Source organism: Lepisma saccharinum, chromosome 21 (assembly GCF_977018435.1).
Source record: "Lepisma saccharinum chromosome 21, izLepSacc3.1, whole genome shotgun sequence".
Classification (NCBI taxonomy): Eukaryota; Metazoa; Arthropoda; class Insecta; order Zygentoma; family Lepismatidae; genus Lepisma; species Lepisma saccharinum.
The window spans coordinates 22,718,917-22,738,347 of NC_139249.1; the positions used below are offsets into that span (position 1 = coordinate 22,718,917).

The 19,431-nt window shown below is 37.9% G+C and overlaps 1 protein-coding gene across 4 annotated transcripts; it reads left to right on the plus strand.

Moving 5' to 3' along the window:
- Window positions 1-157: 157 nt before the first annotated feature.
- Window positions 158-19,152, plus strand: LOC146004092 (brachyurin-like). Of its 4 annotated transcripts, none has more exons than XM_083142724.1 (7): window positions 158-288; window positions 4,300-4,397; window positions 5,316-5,410; window positions 5,672-5,837; window positions 6,650-6,760; window positions 16,852-16,998; window positions 18,847-19,152. In XM_083142724.1, exons 1-7 carry the CDS (start codon window positions 225-227, stop codon window positions 19,006-19,008), a joined length of 843 nt encoding a protein of 280 aa, XP_082998850.1. In that variant the 5' UTR covers window positions 158-224; the 3' UTR covers window positions 19,009-19,152. The 4 variants fall into 4 exon arrangements, with proteins under 4 accessions (XP_082998850.1, XP_082998852.1, XP_082998851.1 ...); XM_083142726.1 differs by having other exon boundaries at window positions 255-284; window positions 18,847-19,151; XM_083142725.1 differs by lacking the exon at window positions 158-288 and adding an exon at window positions 451-520.
- The last annotated feature ends 279 nt before the right edge of the window (window positions 19,153-19,431 follow it).

The window sequence follows — 19,431 nt, forward strand, 5'->3', positions numbered from 1 at the left end:
TAATCTTTGAAATGCGTTCTCCACAATCATACTGTTGCTTTATGTTCTTGGTTATTAAAAGAAACAGTATTCATCTTCAACGAAGCTAAGCACGTAGACTATTTATTGCCGCACTTCACTGCGGCAAGGTACAGCTACGTTATACAAGCCCAATAACTCGAAGGACAATGTGTAATTAAACATTGCTCACTTACTGATCTTATCTAGACTCTTCTTTAGAAAATATGGACAAACAGTTGTGTCTTTGGATTTTTACGCTAGCTGCAATTTACATTAAATCTTCAGTAGGTAAATACTGTGTGTGTTGGATATACAGTGGAATCCATGATTATTACCGTGTAAATTGTCCATGACTATTTTCAATAGTTTTTCTCTTACATCCTATGTGTTTTTAAGCAATGGATTTTTATGTTTGCTGGTGCAGAAGTTGTCAACGGCTTGGTTTCAGTTTTCTTTTAATTCTTGAAGCTCTTCTTGGGTCAAATAAAGTGCACGAACATGCTGATGGACAATTTGCACGGTAATACTTATGGATCCCACTGTACTTATTGCATTTTCTCTTATAAGGGGCATTCCATGTCAAAGTGACCCTGAATCTCAAAATTTAAAATTAAGTCCAATGCTGTAACTATTTTGTATTGTGAGTGAACAGTCATTTCATTTGGATGAAATTTCGAGAATTTATTTAACTATTTTGATTTCTATTGTGTCCCACCATGACACCAAAAACAATTAATTTCTTCTTTAACTGTTACATTTGCTCCTCAACTCCAGTAAAATATTCAAAGGTCAATTACTTTCTCTCTTTATCTAAACCAATTTATTTTTCATCACTAGACAATTCACAGAAATTAAAATGAATTTCTTATTAAGTAAAGAGGCAGTGTTTCTTCTGTCCCACCTGTGACACAAAATTGTTCAATTGTAGCCACAAATCTGGGAAAGTATCTTAAGGGTAGTTATGTTTAATCAAGTGTTCATATTTCATTGCTCAGAAGACGTAAGAAAGACGTTGCTTAACTATCAGTAGAATAGTTACTGTTATGCATAAAATGCTGTCTGCGTGTCCCACCCGTGACAATGAAATGCCCCATAAGCAACTAATATCTTATGCACCATGTATCCCAGTACGGGTCGTCTTGTGTATCTGAGTTTTAAAGATATCCTCTCAACTATACAGGATGTTAGCCATCACAGTTGTCAGTGTGGTTGGATTGTATCTTGTATTTTCGTTTTCTTATTATACCTCGCTGCTGTTCTGTCTCTTTAGGCTAATAGCGACGATGAGGATGATTTGTACCTCGACAAAAATGATGAATGGATATTTACCAAGGAATATATATGTCCGGATAGGATTTGCACAAGGGACATTCTATGGTGAACACGTAAGTCGTCTACTCAATGAACTTTGCGGCTGATGCAGCTATTTGGAATTTCGATTGGGTACGGCATTAGAAGTACAGTCACTGGCAATAAAATGGTACACCTATATCCTGAAATAAGAGTATAAGGAACAGGTAACAGCCAGACTGACAGAAGGACCAGATGTAGAACAACTAGAGATAGAAGAAATATGGAAGAGAATTAAAAAGGCACTCATAAAATCTGCAGAAGAAGTATGCAGAAAGAAAATAGTAGATACAAGAAAAAAGAAAACGTCTTGGTGGAATGAGGAAGTGAAACAAAAAGTAAAAAACAAAAAGGAAGCATGGAAAAAATATATTATGTCTCAGACAGAAGAACATAGAAGGAAATACATTGAAAAAATAAATGAAGTCAAGGAAATAGTGAAGGAAGCTAAAATAACATCCTGGGAAAAATTTGGAAATATGGTTGAAGAAAAACCTAGAGAAAAGAATACAAGACAATTTTGGAAAGTTGTAAAGAACTTGAGAGGAAAATATGGAAAAACAATAAGAACCATTAAAGATGGAGATAAATTGATCACAGAAAAAAAGGACGTGTTGGATGTATGGCGGAAACACTATGGTGAAAATTCCAGAAAGAAAATAATAACCCAGAGGAGGTAGGAGTGATATATGGACCATACATGGAGGTACAAGACTCAGATATAGAAGGGGAAATAAAGGAAGATGAAATACAAATAGCAATAGAACTGATGAAGACAGAAAAAACAGCAGGATCAGATGGAAAAAATCCAGAATTAATAAAATATGGAGGTATGGAAGTAGTTAAGAATTTAACCAAGATGTTTCAAAGAATATGGAAGGAAAACAAAATACCAAATGAATGGAAGAAAAATATCATTATCCCACTACATAAGAAGGGCAGTAGCTGTGACTGTAATAACTACAGAGCAATATGCCTCTCATCAGTCGCTTATAAATTATACACAAGGATACTAGAAAGACGTCTCAGAAAAGTGGTGGAGGAAGATATGGAGGAGGAGCAGGCAGCATTCCGCCCTAAAAGGCAAACACAAGATCATATATATACTATAAGAACGATTATGGAAAAAAGAATTGCCAAGAACAAGGACTCATATCTAGCTTTTATAGACCTAAAAGCTGCTTTTGATTCAGTACCTAGGCAATATGTATGGGAAGCATTGGAGGCAAAGAAAGTACCAGTAAGATTATTGAATGCAATAAAAATTGTATATAATAATCCTGTAGGAACAATTAGAGTAGATGGCGAACACTCAGGTGAATTTGACATTGAGAAAGGCATAAAACAAGGAGACAGCCTCAGTCCAATCCTATTTAACGTCTTTTTAGACGAAATAGCTAAAATATGCAAACGACGAACACACAGAACGAAGATAGGTATGTGGAGATTAAGGCCAGTATATATCCAAGCACTATTATATGCCGATGATATCGTACTGATATCAGATACACCTGAGAGACTTCAGAAAGCAGTGGAAGAATAGTATGAAGAACTTAAAAGGAAAGGCATGAAGATTAATATAGAAAAGAGTAAGATCATGTGGGTGACTAAAGAGGACAAGGAAAATGAAGCCCTGAATATAATATGTGAAGGGAAACAACTAGAGAAAGTAGAAACATATGAATACTTAGGAACTATCATAAGTAGCAGTGGGAAAATTGATCAAGAGATAATGAATAGGACAAAGAAGGCAGCATCAGCATATTATCAAATGAGTAATACTTTAGTGGGAAAAAGAGAGATCAGTATAAAAAAAATTCAACTCTACAACTCAATTGTAGTTCCCATCATGGGCTATGGCACAGAAAGCTAGCACTCCAAGATAAACATCTAAGTAAATTTCAAGCAATAGAGATGAAATATCTTAGAAGAACAGTGGGGAAAACTCGAAGAGACAGAATAAGAAATGAAAGAATAAGAGAAGAGGTAAAACAAAAGAAGACAATGACTGAAGTAGTAGAGGAACGCCAGCTGAAGTGGTATGGACATGTAAATAGAATGAATGAAGATAGAAAAGCCAAGCAAGTGATGGAGATGAGGGTAGAGTAGGAAGAGGCAGGCCAAGAAATACATGGGAAGATAGAATAGAAAAGATAGGATTAAAATATGGAAAAACTAAGAACGAAATGAGAAAAATGAGTCGAGACCGGACGGAGTGGATGAGATGGACAGAACGAGGTATCCGACGCTTAACGGCATAAGGGAATGGAAGAGAAGAAGAGAAGAAGAAGAATATCCTGAAATACCCTCTTCTCTGCAAGGCGTTAAGTGTGTTTCCTAAGTCTACAGCGATAAGTGGATTTTAATGGCAAAGTTTCAGTGGCAACTTCGACCGCCGTCGTACACTTATGCAACACACAACGCCTAGCGACTGTACATGTTGTGAGAATATAACTACATGGTATCTGAATGCAATATTTATTTCTCTATATCAGTCGTATGTGTGTGTGTCTATCAACACACACAGCTATCGATTCGATTTTATGCGAAGTGAATACAAGGTATTGAGATTGAAAATGGCACTCAAATTTTCAACAACATTTTTTCCTGACTTAATTCGAATTAATCGAGCTTTCCGAACTGTAACACACTTTTTGATTTTTTTCAAATCGTCTATTTTCGTAGGGTTACATATAAAATGTTCAAAATGCATTATTTTATGTAAACTTGCATCATTCATGGCATTATCATAGAAAAAATTATTAGTGAAGTTGACAGTAAATATAACATGTAGTGGTAAAACATTCCATATACGTAGATTCTTGGAATGTTTTGGTTGTGCCAGAAACTAAATAGATTTGACATAGGTGTATCTGTGTGTGATTAATCTTTTGGAAGCAATTAACGTCCTGTCTGTAACTGCGTGACTTACACAATCTTCCTTTGTAGGATCTTTAATGCCGTGTGACCAGGTATGCAAATCAGGTAGAAAGAATAACAGAATTTTCGGAGGAACTGCTGTGAAATCAATGGAATTTCCTTTCATAGTAAGTATACAGATGCTACTTTTCATCTAATTTACTATTATAAATACAAGCACAATTTCATGGCTGCACTGGATGGAATATTTCAAACTTTCCTTCACACCGCATGAGGCTTTATCGCCAAGAACGGATTGATATCTAGTGGCGAGTCATGCAATCAGTGCCACGTGGGCAGGTTATTTAATTGATTCAGTGACTGTAATCTTCATCTAAACTCGTTAAAAGGGGATTTCAGAGAAGAATTTGTGTGAGATGTTTTAAAATGGACAACAGTTGGGTTAGGTAAGTTGACAAAGAAGCGGGGAGAGATATATTTTCATTGGCTGAACTAAAGTTTGACAAAATCTCTTTTTCTTATGTGGAATGTTTACAAACTTTGAGGTATCTATTTTGCTTCTATATCTGTTGTATTATGTACAACTCGTCGAATTTTCAATCGCAAATGTGTCGAGGGAGAGTGGGCGATCCAGTCTGTTGCTTGCAATGTAATACTGCCCCTCGTTGGTGACACGTTGTGGCACGAGAGAAGAAAACAAATGCCTGTCCACTTTACATCGTGAGTTTTCCGGGTGTTTTTTACATGTTGGTGGAACCATACATGTTTGTATTTTTGGTTTAGATTTATCCCGACAATGAGGATGAGTGATGGAAATGATGAAGAATTAAGCACAGATGCATGCCTGGGCAGCGATTCGAACTCAAATCGTTTGCGGCTAGATCCTAAGTCGATCCCTTGTCCATGCCTGTTAGGCAGTTACTAATCACTTTCTGATATCACTTTTGACGTTGTTCAGAATTGAGTGATGGAAGATGTTTCAATAAACAGAACAGGTTTCAGTTGAACAAGCTGAAAAAACTGCTGCCCCCACCTGCACATCTACTGATTATAATAATTGTTTACACTGCTTGGTTTTTCTGCAGGTTTCAACTCGTCCCAACGACAGCTCGCTTCACAACTGCGGCGGAGCGTTGATCGGAAGAGAATGGATACTTACGGCTTCTCACTGCGATTTCCCGTAAGTCTATGTATGCATGTATGTAAGTACACACACATACAGGGTGTTTCAGGAGAAATATGCAATATTCCGTCAGCTGAAAGTATTGATGGTTCTAGGCATTAAAGGTTTATGACCACGGGTCCGATACATAACGGTTACCAAGACCAACTTGTATGTTGCTAACGACACTTTTCTGGCTTCTGCTGGCTTACTAATTTTAACCGCCTGTTCCCTTGAATAACTTTTTCTATGAGTAGTACAGCAACGTCTTTGTTACAGGTATCGTCCCATTCTAGGTACGATAAGCATAACAGTCGTCGGAGGGACGCTGACGTCCGTGGACGACCAGGCGACGCCCTGCGAGCAGAGGAGGGACGTCGCGACGCTCTTCTTCCACGAGAACTTCTCCTTCCCGGGACTGTACAACGACATAGCCTTGTACAGGGTAGGTACAACTAATGAAGGTCATATGAACGCAGAGCTGTGTTTCTATAGGGCCATTAAAAGTTCGGCAAGGTAGGACAACTCCGTTATATACAGGGTGAATCAAAAATCACACCCTAGTTTTAAAGGAAAATCCATTCGACGTAAGACCACACAGTGAAACAAATCTTTCCGCCCAGTATTTAATTTCCATTTAATATTCCTCATAAATCGTAAAAATAGGCAGTTGAATTAAGCAAATTTTAATCCTGTGCAACGCATTCCTAGACCTTGCGAGACCTAACATCTCTCTCATCGGATGAAACTGATACAGGGGAACAGATTCATTCCCAGCCATGTGGTGGCTCATTTCCCGTAGAAATTTGTACTCGGGCCATACAAAATCCCGGTACCCACTCACAGATTCACGGCTCAGAACGGTTATGTTGACAAAGTCCTGCTTCCCTTCTGGCCGCTTGTAGCACAATCAGCAGCATCGGTAGGCCTAATCAGCTGTTTGACTGCAAGTTCCTTCGTAGGAACTGTCAGAAAAGCGGGTCCCACGTCGGAAGAAAGCCCGACTCGACTGTACGTGCAATGTTAACCATGTGTCAATCTTGGAACAAATGTGTTCAACTGGAGCTGACGTTAAAATTTGTCAACACTTTGATATTCGCTTAGTTCTTATATGTCCACTTCGAACTAAAGCTTATATAATTGTTAGTTAAACTATATTTACATCAACTAAAGAGTGACATACGAATGTACTTGCATACTACTATAAAAAGCATATTTAATTCCATTAAATTTTATATAATTCGTATTCTCTTCCAGCTTCAATCACCGTTTACTTTGACTAAATATCTAATGCCGATTGCCCTGCCACCTAGTGACCTGAATCTTCTACCAGGAACAAAATGTACTGCTATGGGCTGGGGAATATCTGTAAGTATGCTTTTAGTTCAGGAGCGTCGCCACTAGATGGAGTGTAATCCACCGTGAAATAATCCTAACCTAAATTAGGACACAAGAAATGTCCATCTTATATAGAAGATTAAACCAAGAGACAGTGGCGTAGCAACATATCGCGATGCCCCATCAGTTCTTTAAATTTGAAATATCAATGTAAATCGATACAAAGTCTTCAGAGATACGTAAGCAGATTAGCATATTTAAAATAATGTGTAATAATAAAGTACTGACGAAAATGATATTTAATAATATGCTTCGGGGAAGTTTACACTTGGCAGTGGTATATTATTGTAACACACTGCTGGAACTTTCTTTAACAAAAGTAGTAGTAACATTATGTTTATAAATATGTTCTTGAGACACAAGTTTCAATTTTGAGAAAGATAGTTCTTCTGTCGTGACTATTACTGGAAGAGTAAGAAACAAACAGAAGGCCGTACAGAGAACAATGGAAGCTAGTGTAGTTTTTTTCAAGGAGAAGAAACTTTCCAGAAGCATTAATGGATATTGTTGAGGTGATTTCAGATCTGAAGCTGCCCTTCTTAAGTTGAAAACAACGCAAGTATTTTACTGTAAATGCCTCACACCTTACTCCGAGGCAGTTTGAGGTGCTTTATTGTTAACATATTAAAATCGGGAGCTCAAGAGAAAGAAGTTACACCCCACACATACACACACACTTTTTGCAACTTTCGCCCCCGGACTATTCTAAACCTTATCTACCAAGGGAAAGTAAAGTCTCCTTTCCCCCACCCTACCCAGTTTTGGAACCCAATCTCCGCCACTGGAGAAGAATATAGAGAAGCAGAGGAGACAGTGCCCAAGTTTGGGGGCAATGTGGGATGATGGTATCCCCGAGCTAGCAACATTGATGCAAAGCATACCCCCACCCCACCTGTCTTAAAGTAGCCATAGAGACGTCTTTCAAACTCAGGCCTCGAGTCCATCAGTGTCCACTTCGAGCGTGTAACGATGCGATATTTACTGGATCCTTTTTTTATGTTATAAATTGTGTATGAACGTTTGAGTTCTTGGCCGTTGGGGTAGGCAGATGTGTCGCTGGACAGCCGACCAGCGGTAAGTTTCCAGTAACGGGTTAAGTCATTAGCGGGGCCTATAAATAGGAAGGGCAGGGAAGCAGTGGGCCTCAGATGTTTGGCGGAGTACAGAGATGTAAGAGGTATCTTTTCTCTGAGGGCAGCGGCTGGGCGAGCTTTCTTTCCTTACTATGTGAACCGACGGGGATATTAACTTTCTTATAATACACACACTTGATCTTTTTTATATTTAATTCAATAGTACATCTCATGTGGGAGACCGGATGTACACATACCTTCAGCCACCTTTTTTGGTACTGAAGGTTATATATTTTTTTTTTACTCGTGAAGTCAGTGACTACACGAGTCTACACACACTCTCTTCGGGAAGGGGGACAGGGTACACTGAAATGTAGATTTTGCGAATAACGGCCAAGAATTAACTTATGTAAATATAATATGAATAAACCTATGTGTGTGTGTGTGTGTGTGTGTGTATATATATATATATATATATATATATATATATATATATATATATAAAAGGAAATGGGCGTTAAGTTATAATTTGAAGAAGTGTCTATTGCCTAAACTAGCATCCACAGAACTTCAGGTACTGCAAGTTTTGAACCTAGGGACAAGGATTCAGGGAAGTGCAGTGATAGAAAAATGACAACAGAAAATGAGAGAGACAGATGAAAGATAGGAAGAAACAAAGGAAAGAGAGAGAGAAAAAAAGAATTGAAAAGGTGTAGAGAGAGAGAGAGAGAGAGAGTCAGAAAGAGTGAATTAGACAGCAAGAGGAAAAAATGTTGAATGTTAGTATGAAATGTGCAGATATAACATTATACAGGGTGTCCCACGAACGGCGCAACTGGGAATTAAGATTGGCGTTACTTTGTAACCGAAACCTGTACATACATAAGTCATACACCAAATGTTAACCCTGTCCAAGTAGATATTTTTAAACATAAAAACAACAAACGGGGTGCAGTGTTGTTCATGCAGTGTTGCCAAATGTAAGTGAAAGTGTAAATTAATTTTTCCACAAAGCATGGAAAATTGCATGTCAAACATTCGTACGGAAATTTGGACGTCAATTTCCACCTTGGGTAGGTGGACTATTTCGCCATCTATAGTTCAGAGAAGAAAACCGATCGTTTTCGCGCATAGCCAATCCTGAAATGCGTCGTAAAGGCGTACCGGTCCAAATGGGTGTTTTAAAAAAAATATGAGGTACAGTGGCAACACTGTTGATGTTTGAAGGCAACAAAAGGTGTGTTTAGTGATGGTCTATGACATGGAAATACTGGAAACAGGAAAAAAAGAAAATGAAAATTATGGTGAAAAAAGTGTTACTTACCTACTCCTGGCAACCATGCAATGCGCGTAACAGACAGTGTAGCTTTACAAAAGATGTTGAAAATGACAACCATTTTCCCTGAGGCATTCTTCAACACGTTTTATCATGTTGGAAGCAACTTTATGCAAGGTTGATTGGTTTATATTGTTAATAGCTGTGCAAATGTTTATTTTTAGATCATCAAGTGTTCTTGGGTTATTAATGTAAACTGTTTGTTTCAAATAACCCCACAGAAAAAAATCTGGAGACGACAGATCAGGGGAGCGACTGGGCCATAAGTTTTTGCTTATAATGTGATCGCCAAAAAAACTCTGCCAACATGTCTAAAGTTTCATTAGACGTGTGACATGTTGCGGAGTCTTGTTGAAACCAACAATCACGTTCATCACGTTCCAACAGAGAAATAAACTGTGTGATAAGGTCACGATAAACTATTCCGTCAACTGTTGTGTTGAAAAAGAATGGACCGATTATTTTTCTCCGCGAAATCGCGCACCACACACCGATCTTTTGTGGATGAAGTGATTGTTCATGTGACAAATGGGGATTGTTACTTGACCAGTGTCGAGAATTTTGACTGTTGACATATCCATTTAAGTGGAACCATGCTTCATCCGTGAAAAAAACCTTATCCAAAATATTCACACCATTGTCTCTAATAAAATTTCTAAACCACTGGCAGTATCTTACACGTGCACCTTTGTCTGCTTCCTTCAGTTCTTGCACAGCCTGTACCTTAAATGCACGTAGATGCAATTGTTTTAACGCTCGGTGAGTTGTTGTTTTTGATACACCTGACTGTGCAGTAAGTTTACGAACAGATTTCCTTGGAGATTGTGATATTCTCTGCTCCACATCCTGCAGCACACCTTGTGTCAAAACTGGTGGTTGTCTGTGGTAGGGTTTGTCATTAACTGATCCTGTTTCACGAAATCTGGAAACAAGTCGATATATCGTCGAATTTTCTGGAACACTGTTATTCGGATATTTCTCGCGAAACACAGTTTTTACACTAGCATACGATTTTGAACAAAAATAATGTTCCACAATGAACACCCTCTCTTCCAAAGAGTACTTCATTTCACACAACAATTCTAATCTTCCCCTACGAACAATGCGAAATGCACGGCTCAAACAGTTCTGAGTACACAACTAACTGATTCTTTTGTTCTCGTTCGGTGGACGCTCTTATCGCATTGCATGGTTGCCAGGAGTAGGTAAGTAACACTTTTTTCACCATAATTTTCATTTTCTTTTTTTCCTGTTTCCAGTATTTCCATGTCATAGACCATCACTAAACACACCTTTTGTTGCCTTCAAACATCAACAGTGTTGCTACTGTACCTCATATTTTTTTTAAAACAGCCATTTACGCCTTTACGAGGAATTTCAGGATTGGCCATACGCCAAAACGATCGGTTTTCTTCTCTGAACTATAGATGGCGAAATAGTCCACCTACCCAAGGTGGAAATTGACGTCCAAATTTCCGTACGAATGTTTGACATGCAATTTTCTATGCTTTGTGGAAAAATTAATTTACACTTTCACTTACATTTGGCAACACTGCATGAACAACACTGCACCCCGTTTATTGTTTCTATGTTTAAAAATATCTACTTGAACAGGGCTAACATTTGGTGTATGACTTATGTATGTATAGGTTTCGGTTACAAAGTAACGCCACTCTTATTTCCCAGGTGCGCCGTTCGTGGGACACCCTGTATAACGGAAGGTGATGTGAATTATTGTACAGTGGCTCTCAAAAGTTTTAGGACAACGACATTTTAAACTAGGCAACCCAATTTACACAAGCCGTTGGTAGGTTGCGTGCACAGTTAGACTCAATTTCAGGGTTGCCACATGCACAATAGATATTTATAAAATACGCGAAAGAAATATAAACAATTATTATTGTATAAAATTATTAAAAATATCACTATTATATCGCAAATGACAAAATTCTTTCTGAAAGAAAAAATAGGTTTTCTAGTATTTCATCGCTTATGAGTCTACAGTAAGGTAAAGAGGTGAGAGGAAACGAAAGAGAGGAGAAAGAGAAAGCGAAAGGAGAAGAGGAAAAGTAGAGGAGAGAAGAAAGAGAGGATAGACGAGGAGAGGAGATGTAGTGAGGAGAATGGAAAAAGATTCGAGGAGAGATGAGGAAAAAAGAACAAAGAAGAGAAAAGAGGAGGAAAACGAGAGGAGAGGAGAGGAGAGGAGGAGACGAGAAGAGGGAAGTGGAGAGTAGAGTAAAGGAGAGAAAAAGAGAAGAACGAAAAAAGAGAGTGCAGTGGAGTCGGAAATCTAAGACAGGAAAGGAGATAAGAGGAGTGGAGAAGAGTGGGATGGAAATAAGATGCGAGAAAAGTAGGGAAGGCGATATGAGATAAAAGCAGAACAGAAAAAGGGGAGAGAAGAAGGAGAAGGAACTGGAGAGAAGAGGTAGTTGCAGAAAATATCGTCTGAGCGTCAAGAATGGATGCATTGGTCAAATTATCGACATGAAACATTCAATAACATTTTGAAATGTATTGGAGAATATATTAGATCGGTGCGAAATGCCTTTTGGCTGAGTTCAGAGCAAATTAAAATCTTCCATGTAAGATCTTTGATTTTACCTGCGATTACACCACTAAAAAAATGAACGTAATTTTTAATATTTATAAGAATTATTCAATTTTTCTCTACTTCTCGGTTCGATGAAATTGAGATTTTGTAATTCAATATTACCCCTCCCCCCATCGTTAAATCCAAACTGATTCATTCCGTTTCACACGGCGTGGACAATGAACACAATGGGATATGTCTAAAACTTACGAAAATTTTTTGTCACCAGAAGGGTTTGAACCTACGACCATCAGATTGACAATCCTGAACGGTAGCCACTACCCTACAAGCTTTCGCTCCTTAAGCAAGGTAAAAGGAGCTGACCAATGTGAAATGTAGATGTAACTCTCCTGCATGTAACGTGCAAACAAGTATTGTTTGTAACAAAGAAAACGAAAGTAGTAAGACTCGGCGAAAACATTTAATGTAGAATTGCACATGGTGAGAACTTTTCATTCGATATTTGCTGAGGTATCCTTGCATTGAATTCAAGTGGGAAAAGGGGTAAAATTAGCATGTCCTGAATTGCCACACATATAAATAGTTATTTCATTAATATTTGTCAATGTCTTTGAAGCAGTACACAATTATCGTTAGAGTATCATGATTCACGATCTTATATATAAAAATATCCCGTTGAACGTGTGTCAATTCATTTTATTTGTTTTTTTTTTTTATAAATTTCATATGCAGAACAATGTAGCGACTATATACTGCTATTACAAATAATGTTACCATGCTCTTGTATAATGGAAGGGATTCTTTTTTAAGGAACATCTAGTATGGAGGATCGAACGTGGGACCGCAATGCTTTCAAGAACTCTAACCAATACACTACGCCCTTTGTTTTCTTGGAGCTACAGTTCCTAATTATTCTGTCGCCTCAATATTGTAACGTTATCTGCAAAAAAGAAGTTAAATACTCGGATATAGCTCTGTACTTCTAGAATTACTTTATACACATGCATTTGAAATTTAACTCTGAATTTCTTTCTTCGTATTAGTATATCTAAGCTTGTGAATATATTTTATTTGTAATTTTATAACGGTTTCATGAGCATCTACGAAATAGTTCCTTATAACTTGGAATATGGTGAATAGATATGAAATGTCTTGAAATTAATTTTCGACCACTAGATTTTGGCAAGGGAATTATGTGTGATCCGTTTCCAGTCATTCATTGCTTAAACAAACGTTTTAAAACTACGTGGAATTTTCATTCTGGGATACGTTTCTTTACTTGCTACATGTATGCGAACTACACTCTGTCCCACTTATCTCTGGAGCAGGTGAACGAAAAAAAGAATCTGAGCAGCGATGAACACGTGAGAGGAATGGGATTGCGTGGAGGGAGGAAAACCACTGCAGTTACCAGCCTTCCCAGCAGCGTGCACTGATTCGCTCTGTCCACTCGATCCCCTCTCCCCACTTCTCTTCCGCTATGCGTGGCTTTGCTCCAGAGATGCTGGGACAGGGTACAGTTAATTGTTTCTCAAAAGGTATCATCTATGTCTGTATGCCACACATTGAATTCTTACTCACATGGAAAAAAAATGTCAATTTGTATTCAGGGGTAGTTTCACAGTTACAAACTATTTTGGCCTTGATGAGAAGTTTAGTGTAAGTAGGCATGTTTATAATTTTGAAATTGAGGTCGTCTAAGGTTGAAATCCTCATATTTAGGGCTTGAACTCGTCATCCCACGAGGTTGAAGATCGTCCTCTACTTTGTGCGTGACCTTCTTTATTTTTCTATTCATAATTCATCCTCATCGTCGCGATTAGCCAAAGGTAAGATAAGAAAAGTCCTCCTCCGTGACCGTGCGGTCAAAGGAGATGTGCTTTGGACTCCGACTGCAGGACGGCATGGATTCGAGTCCGCCTATGCTCACTCTCTAGGTTCTCGGCCTGTGTATGGGACCGGTAGAAACCCACCATCGTGAAGAAATTGGGGAGCTACGAGTGAGTAGCGTAACCCGGTCTCGGAAATCTCGTATGGGGCATGTTCCTGGGTAAACAAAAAATAATCGATCAGACAATTCGATTATCGAAGGCGATAAAATAATTTTCGGTTGACCAAGTTGCCAATATAAATAAATGGAATACAGATTGTCTTCGAGCTTACATTGTTAAAAAGGAGAGGATACACGTATTACTATCCCAATAATTATTCAATACGGTTTTTTGTTTGTCAGGAATTATCACTTAAACTATTGCATGTTGAGCTGGTGCCTACCTAGCCGCCTCTGATGAAATCTACCATGCTTCAGATTCTCTTTAAAATTCGACTCTGTCATTTGTAACGTGCTGGGTGCAGACACTGTGCATCGAACCACAGTGTTTTGCGATAAGAAGCGGCCTTGAATAGCGTGAGTGAGTCACTTTGATCGCGAGCAAGCTAGACTACCAAGCCTGTCTGCCTTTGAAAACCAAGTCATTTTTTTCACGGTTTCCGAACGCGATTGCTATTGTAGAAGTATATATTCTCTCAAAAGAGCAAGAAAGGAAATTCAACCAATGTTCTCCCGTCGTCTAAAACCAAATAGTATCTATTAAACGAAAAGTTCACGATTGTCAATAAACGGTTTAATCTATCTGAGCATAAGGTGAATGTAAATACTAAATTTAATAGAAAGATTCTCCAAAATTTCTCTTCCACTGTCTACGTAAGGTCAGTACCCAGGGGAGTGGCCATGTGGGCCATGCTCCTCCCTCGAACCCTAAAATATTTAAATGTGAACCTATAAATAAATAAATACGAAAATAACATCGTCGATTTTTGAAATGTGTAAAAATTTCAATTTTGCTCTTGCATAAATGAATCTGTTTCTTGCGCAAAAGTCTTCAAGCTGCAATATTGGGTGGTTTTAGTTTTATAATCATTGATACAAGGCTAGCAGACGTCCGATTCACCGCTTTAGTCAGGACAGTGCGTTACTTTCAATCCCTGTCCCGACTTTTTCGAACTGCAATCGTGATGCGAAAATGTCTCTTTATTATTGTTTTTTGTTAACTCATAATTAGACATGTTCTTTATTGTATGAATAATTCTAAGTACGCAACATAGAATTATCATGACTTTTTAATGGCGCTCGCACTATTTGAACTATTTTGTAATATCTGTCTGTCTGTCTCTCTCTCTCTCTCTGGTCTACGTCAATGACAGAAATACAAGCAATATTCTTATTTATTTTTACCCAATTAAAGGAAAGTGTAAGCATTTAAAAGAAATAAGAAAGATCATCACTGTTGCTCTTCCTTAGAAATTGTTGTTCTTCGAGGAAGAAAAATTAGAAGGATTTAGTCCAGCACCTTAACACAGTGTCCCACGAGTCTCTCTTGACTAATACTGTCAAATGTGACATGATTTTATGAATAAAATTTTCCGCCTGTTTACGTATAATGTTGCACAGATTTGGTAGCTCGCACACGGTGTAATTATTTCGTGTTACCTTACGCAACAGCAAATACATTTCATAAGACTGTTCTGGACACAAGACTTGCATCAGTAAACAAGCATCTTGTCTGTTACAGTATCACAGGAAAAGAACATCGTCCTGTAATGTTCAAGCCTCTAGATATTTTCCATTAGTAATGTCTAATCAATATAATAAGTTAGAAGAAATAACTGGCATTTTCACAACTACCAATATTCTCGCTTTAATCACTTCGAAAATTATTTCTCGAAGATATCGGTTATACTACAAGAAAGCAAATCAAAATTAAAGTCAAAGTTCAACTACACGTATACCAAACGACATTTACAATATTAAAGAGACAGAATACTTTAAAAAAATGTTGTTTCATTCGAAGGTAAAGGCGTGGTGTACCGGTTCTTTTACTTGGTTTAAGGAACGATAGCTTGTAGGGTAGTGGCTACCGTTCAGGTTTGTCAGTTTGATGGTCGTAGGTTCGAACCCTTCCGTTGGCAGAAAATTTTCGTATGTTTTAGACATATCCCATTGTGTTCATTGTCCACGCCGTGTGAAACGGAATGAATCAGTTTGGAATTAACGATGGGGGGAGGGGAAATATTGAATTACAAAATCTCAATTTCAACGAACCGAGAAGTAGAGAAAAATTGAATAATTCTTATAAATATTAAAAATTACGTTCATTTTTTTAGTGGTGTAATCGCAGGTAAAATCAAAGATCTTACATGGAAGATTTTAATTTGCTCTGAACTCAGCCAAAAGGCATTTCGCACCGATCTAATATATTCTCCAATACATTTCAAAATGTTATTGAATGTTTCATGTCGATAATTTGACCAATGCATCCATTCTTGACGCTCAGACGATATTTTCTGCAACTACCTCTTCTCTTAAGTTCCTTCTCCTTCTTCTCTCCCCTCTTTCTGTTCTGCTTTTATCTCATATCGCCTTCCCTACTTTTCTCGCATCTTATCTCCATCCCACTCTTCTCCACTCCTCTTATCTCCTTTCCTGTCTTAGATTTCCGACTCCACTGCACTCTCTTTTTTCGTTCTTCTCTTTTTCTCTCCTTTACTCTACTCTCCACTTCCCTCTTCTCGTCTCCTCCTCTCCTCTCCTCTCCTCTCGTTTTCCTCCTCTTTTCTCTTCTTTGTTCTTTTTTCCTCATCTCTCCTCGAATCTTTTTCCATTCTCCTCACTACATCTCCTCTCCTCGTCTATCCTCTCTTTCTTCTCTCCTCTACTTTTCCTCTTCTCCTTTCGCTTTCTCTTTCTCCTCTCCTTCGTTTCCTCTCACCTCTTTTCCTTACTGTAGACTCATCAGCGATGAAATACTAGAAAACCTATTTTTTTCTTTCAGAAAGAATTTTGTCATTTGCGATATAATAGTGATATTTTTAATAATTTTATACAATAATAATTGTTTATATTTCTTTCGCGTATTTTATAAATATCTACTGTGCATGTGGCAACCCTGAAATTGAGCCTAACTCTTCAAGCAACCCACCAACGGCTTGTGTAAATTGGGTTGCCTAGTTTAAAATGTCGTTGTCCTAAAACTTTTGAGAGACACTGTACATATATGTCTTCTGTTACGTTGTCATGTGTGAATCCTCGTTTCAGGAGGAAGGCGAGGTAGCTTCGTGTCTGTTGAAGCTCGACGTGGAAGTCCTTGACTTGGAGGACTGCCTCGCCCTGTGGGAAGGACCGTCTGCTCAACTGGGCGACATCTGCGTTCTCCCTGGAAGTGACAAGAATGCGGTGTGTCCGGTACTAGAACTTCATATGGTCTTAAGAGATTTAGGAACTATGTCTATCTAGTAATTCTTGAAGCTTTCCTGCGGCGAATGATAAATTTTTCTCGCGATATCAGCCAGGTGATTTCCGGATAGGCTTCCGAGCTTTCAATCCCTGAAGACGAGAGTGGCGTTAGCTCTCGAAAGCTCTCCTATCCTGAAATCACCTGGCTGATATCCAGAGAAACTTCTTCATATACGTATCTACCAAGCTTTAATCATGTTATTTCAGGGAGAAAGCTGACAGAAACCCCCCCCCCACCCCATATTGAATACACGACTGGGTTGCTTAGTTTCGGATACTAAATGTGTGCCTACTTTCGGCCATCCGAAATTGTACACCCTTTCTAAATATTTATGATATATTATTTATTACCAAGATGCCTGGCCAGAAAAAGGAAAAAAATGATCGTCAGAAGCAATGAAAAACTATTCAAGCAGTGAAGAAGAAAGAAATGGGATTTCTAAGATGTGTGCAGGAACAGAGAAAATTGGTGGAAGACTTTCAAATGAGAATATTGTCCGTGAAGGCAGGAAGTAAAATTGATCTCATATTTTCCAATATGTATATGCACATAATATTTATATACAGCGTGTCCCGCTTATACATATAATAAAAGAAAAATTCATAACTTCCAAACAAACTGTCAGAATGATGTGATTGTTGTTTCATTTTAAAGAATCACTCAGAATTTATTCTTTTAGCAACACATTGAGTGGTAGTTGCGCATGCGCAGTAGCCAGAATGTCTTGAAAACTGATATTATCAGTTCCTCAGTAGCCATTCGTTATGTGGTCGCCACAAGAAAAGGTGTTTTGTGTTTTAACGTTGTCTGAAGTGAAGTCTGTGATACTTGTGCAGAAACGATTTCGTGGACGTTATGGTTTGGGTGCTAAAGGAGAAGTCCCATCGTACATTTCAATAAAGAAATGGGAAAAACAGTTACGCGAAACTCGTTAGAAACTTACTGGACTAGGATTTCGATAGCAAATGGATAGGAAGAGGTTCGAATTTTATTGAATGCCCCCCACGGTCACCAGACCTCACTGTGTGTGATTTTTTGTTGTGGGTGTGTGTTAAGGACAAAGTTTACTGTACACCGGTTAGAGATTTGCAAGACTTGCGTGAAAGAATTGTGGTTGCAGTAAGCAACATTACATGCTTCAAAACGTGTGGCTTGGGGCTGACAACCGGTTTGACATTTGCCGTGCCACTAACGGTTCACATGCGGAACTGCGCTAGTTTTCTTGATTTGTAAAAAAAAATCTGAGTTGTTACATGTTTGTACAAAGTTTGGACAAAAGATATTGGTAAGTAAAAAAGTTGTGAATTTTTCTTTTATTATACGTGTATATCCATTTGAGATCAGTTTGTAAGTCTATTTTTGTTTGTATTGAAAACTGAAATTTATAATTAGATACCCTATCCGAAATTTACGCAACCTTATTAATACCCAAAATTTGTATACATATAATTATTTTTTTCAAATAATTACAAATATATTTTTGGAATGTAGAAAAAACTCTGGGAAATAGTCATAAATACAAGATTATTTTCTTTGCATTTAGATAATGCAATTATCATTTTAAATTAAGTATCCGAAATTAGGTTACCTTACCCTCATTATTAAAGCATAAACCCAACCTACGTCACACTAGCATACAAATGGAAATTCATGATTGATCCTCCTGTGTGCATCCACCTTATAAATAAGTACATCGCACTCACAAAACGAAAGTCTAGTATGAGCCTCTTAAATACATTTTCTATTATTGTACAGGATATTAATATGTAAAATATCTGTCTGTTTCAATTCCATAGGGTGATTCAGGAAGTCCTCTCATATGCAATGGTCAACTTGTGGGTATCACGTCCAGATTCAATCCTGGAAAATCATGTGGAATCGACCAGTACCCGATGCTTTACACACCCATCACTCGCTACTTGGATTGGATCAAGAACAAACTGGAGATGTTCACCTGAACGTAACAACATTTGCTAGAAAAAGCCACTGTACAAAGTTTATTTCAATTCTGGATCGGAACTGCTTTTGCTTGAGAATTAGCATTGATATTATGTATACGCCTGCATTTATATAATTTATAGTTAAAATCATAATAAAATATTAAGCAAAGAGATATTGTACAATTCGGGCAAACATTACAAAAAATGGCGAACACGTTTCTAATTTCAAGTGAATAAAGCTTGAAATTAGTATATTTATGGCCGGTCCCCGTGGTGGAGTGTTTAGCACAGCGCGCTACGACGCCAGGGGTACCGGGTTCGAATCTCAGCTTGGACATGGATGTTTTTGAGTGTCTATTCATCAATTTCCTCACATCATCACTCATCACTCAAATTAGCGAAGAAGTAGCACAAAAATGAAGTAAAATAACGCAAATCAAT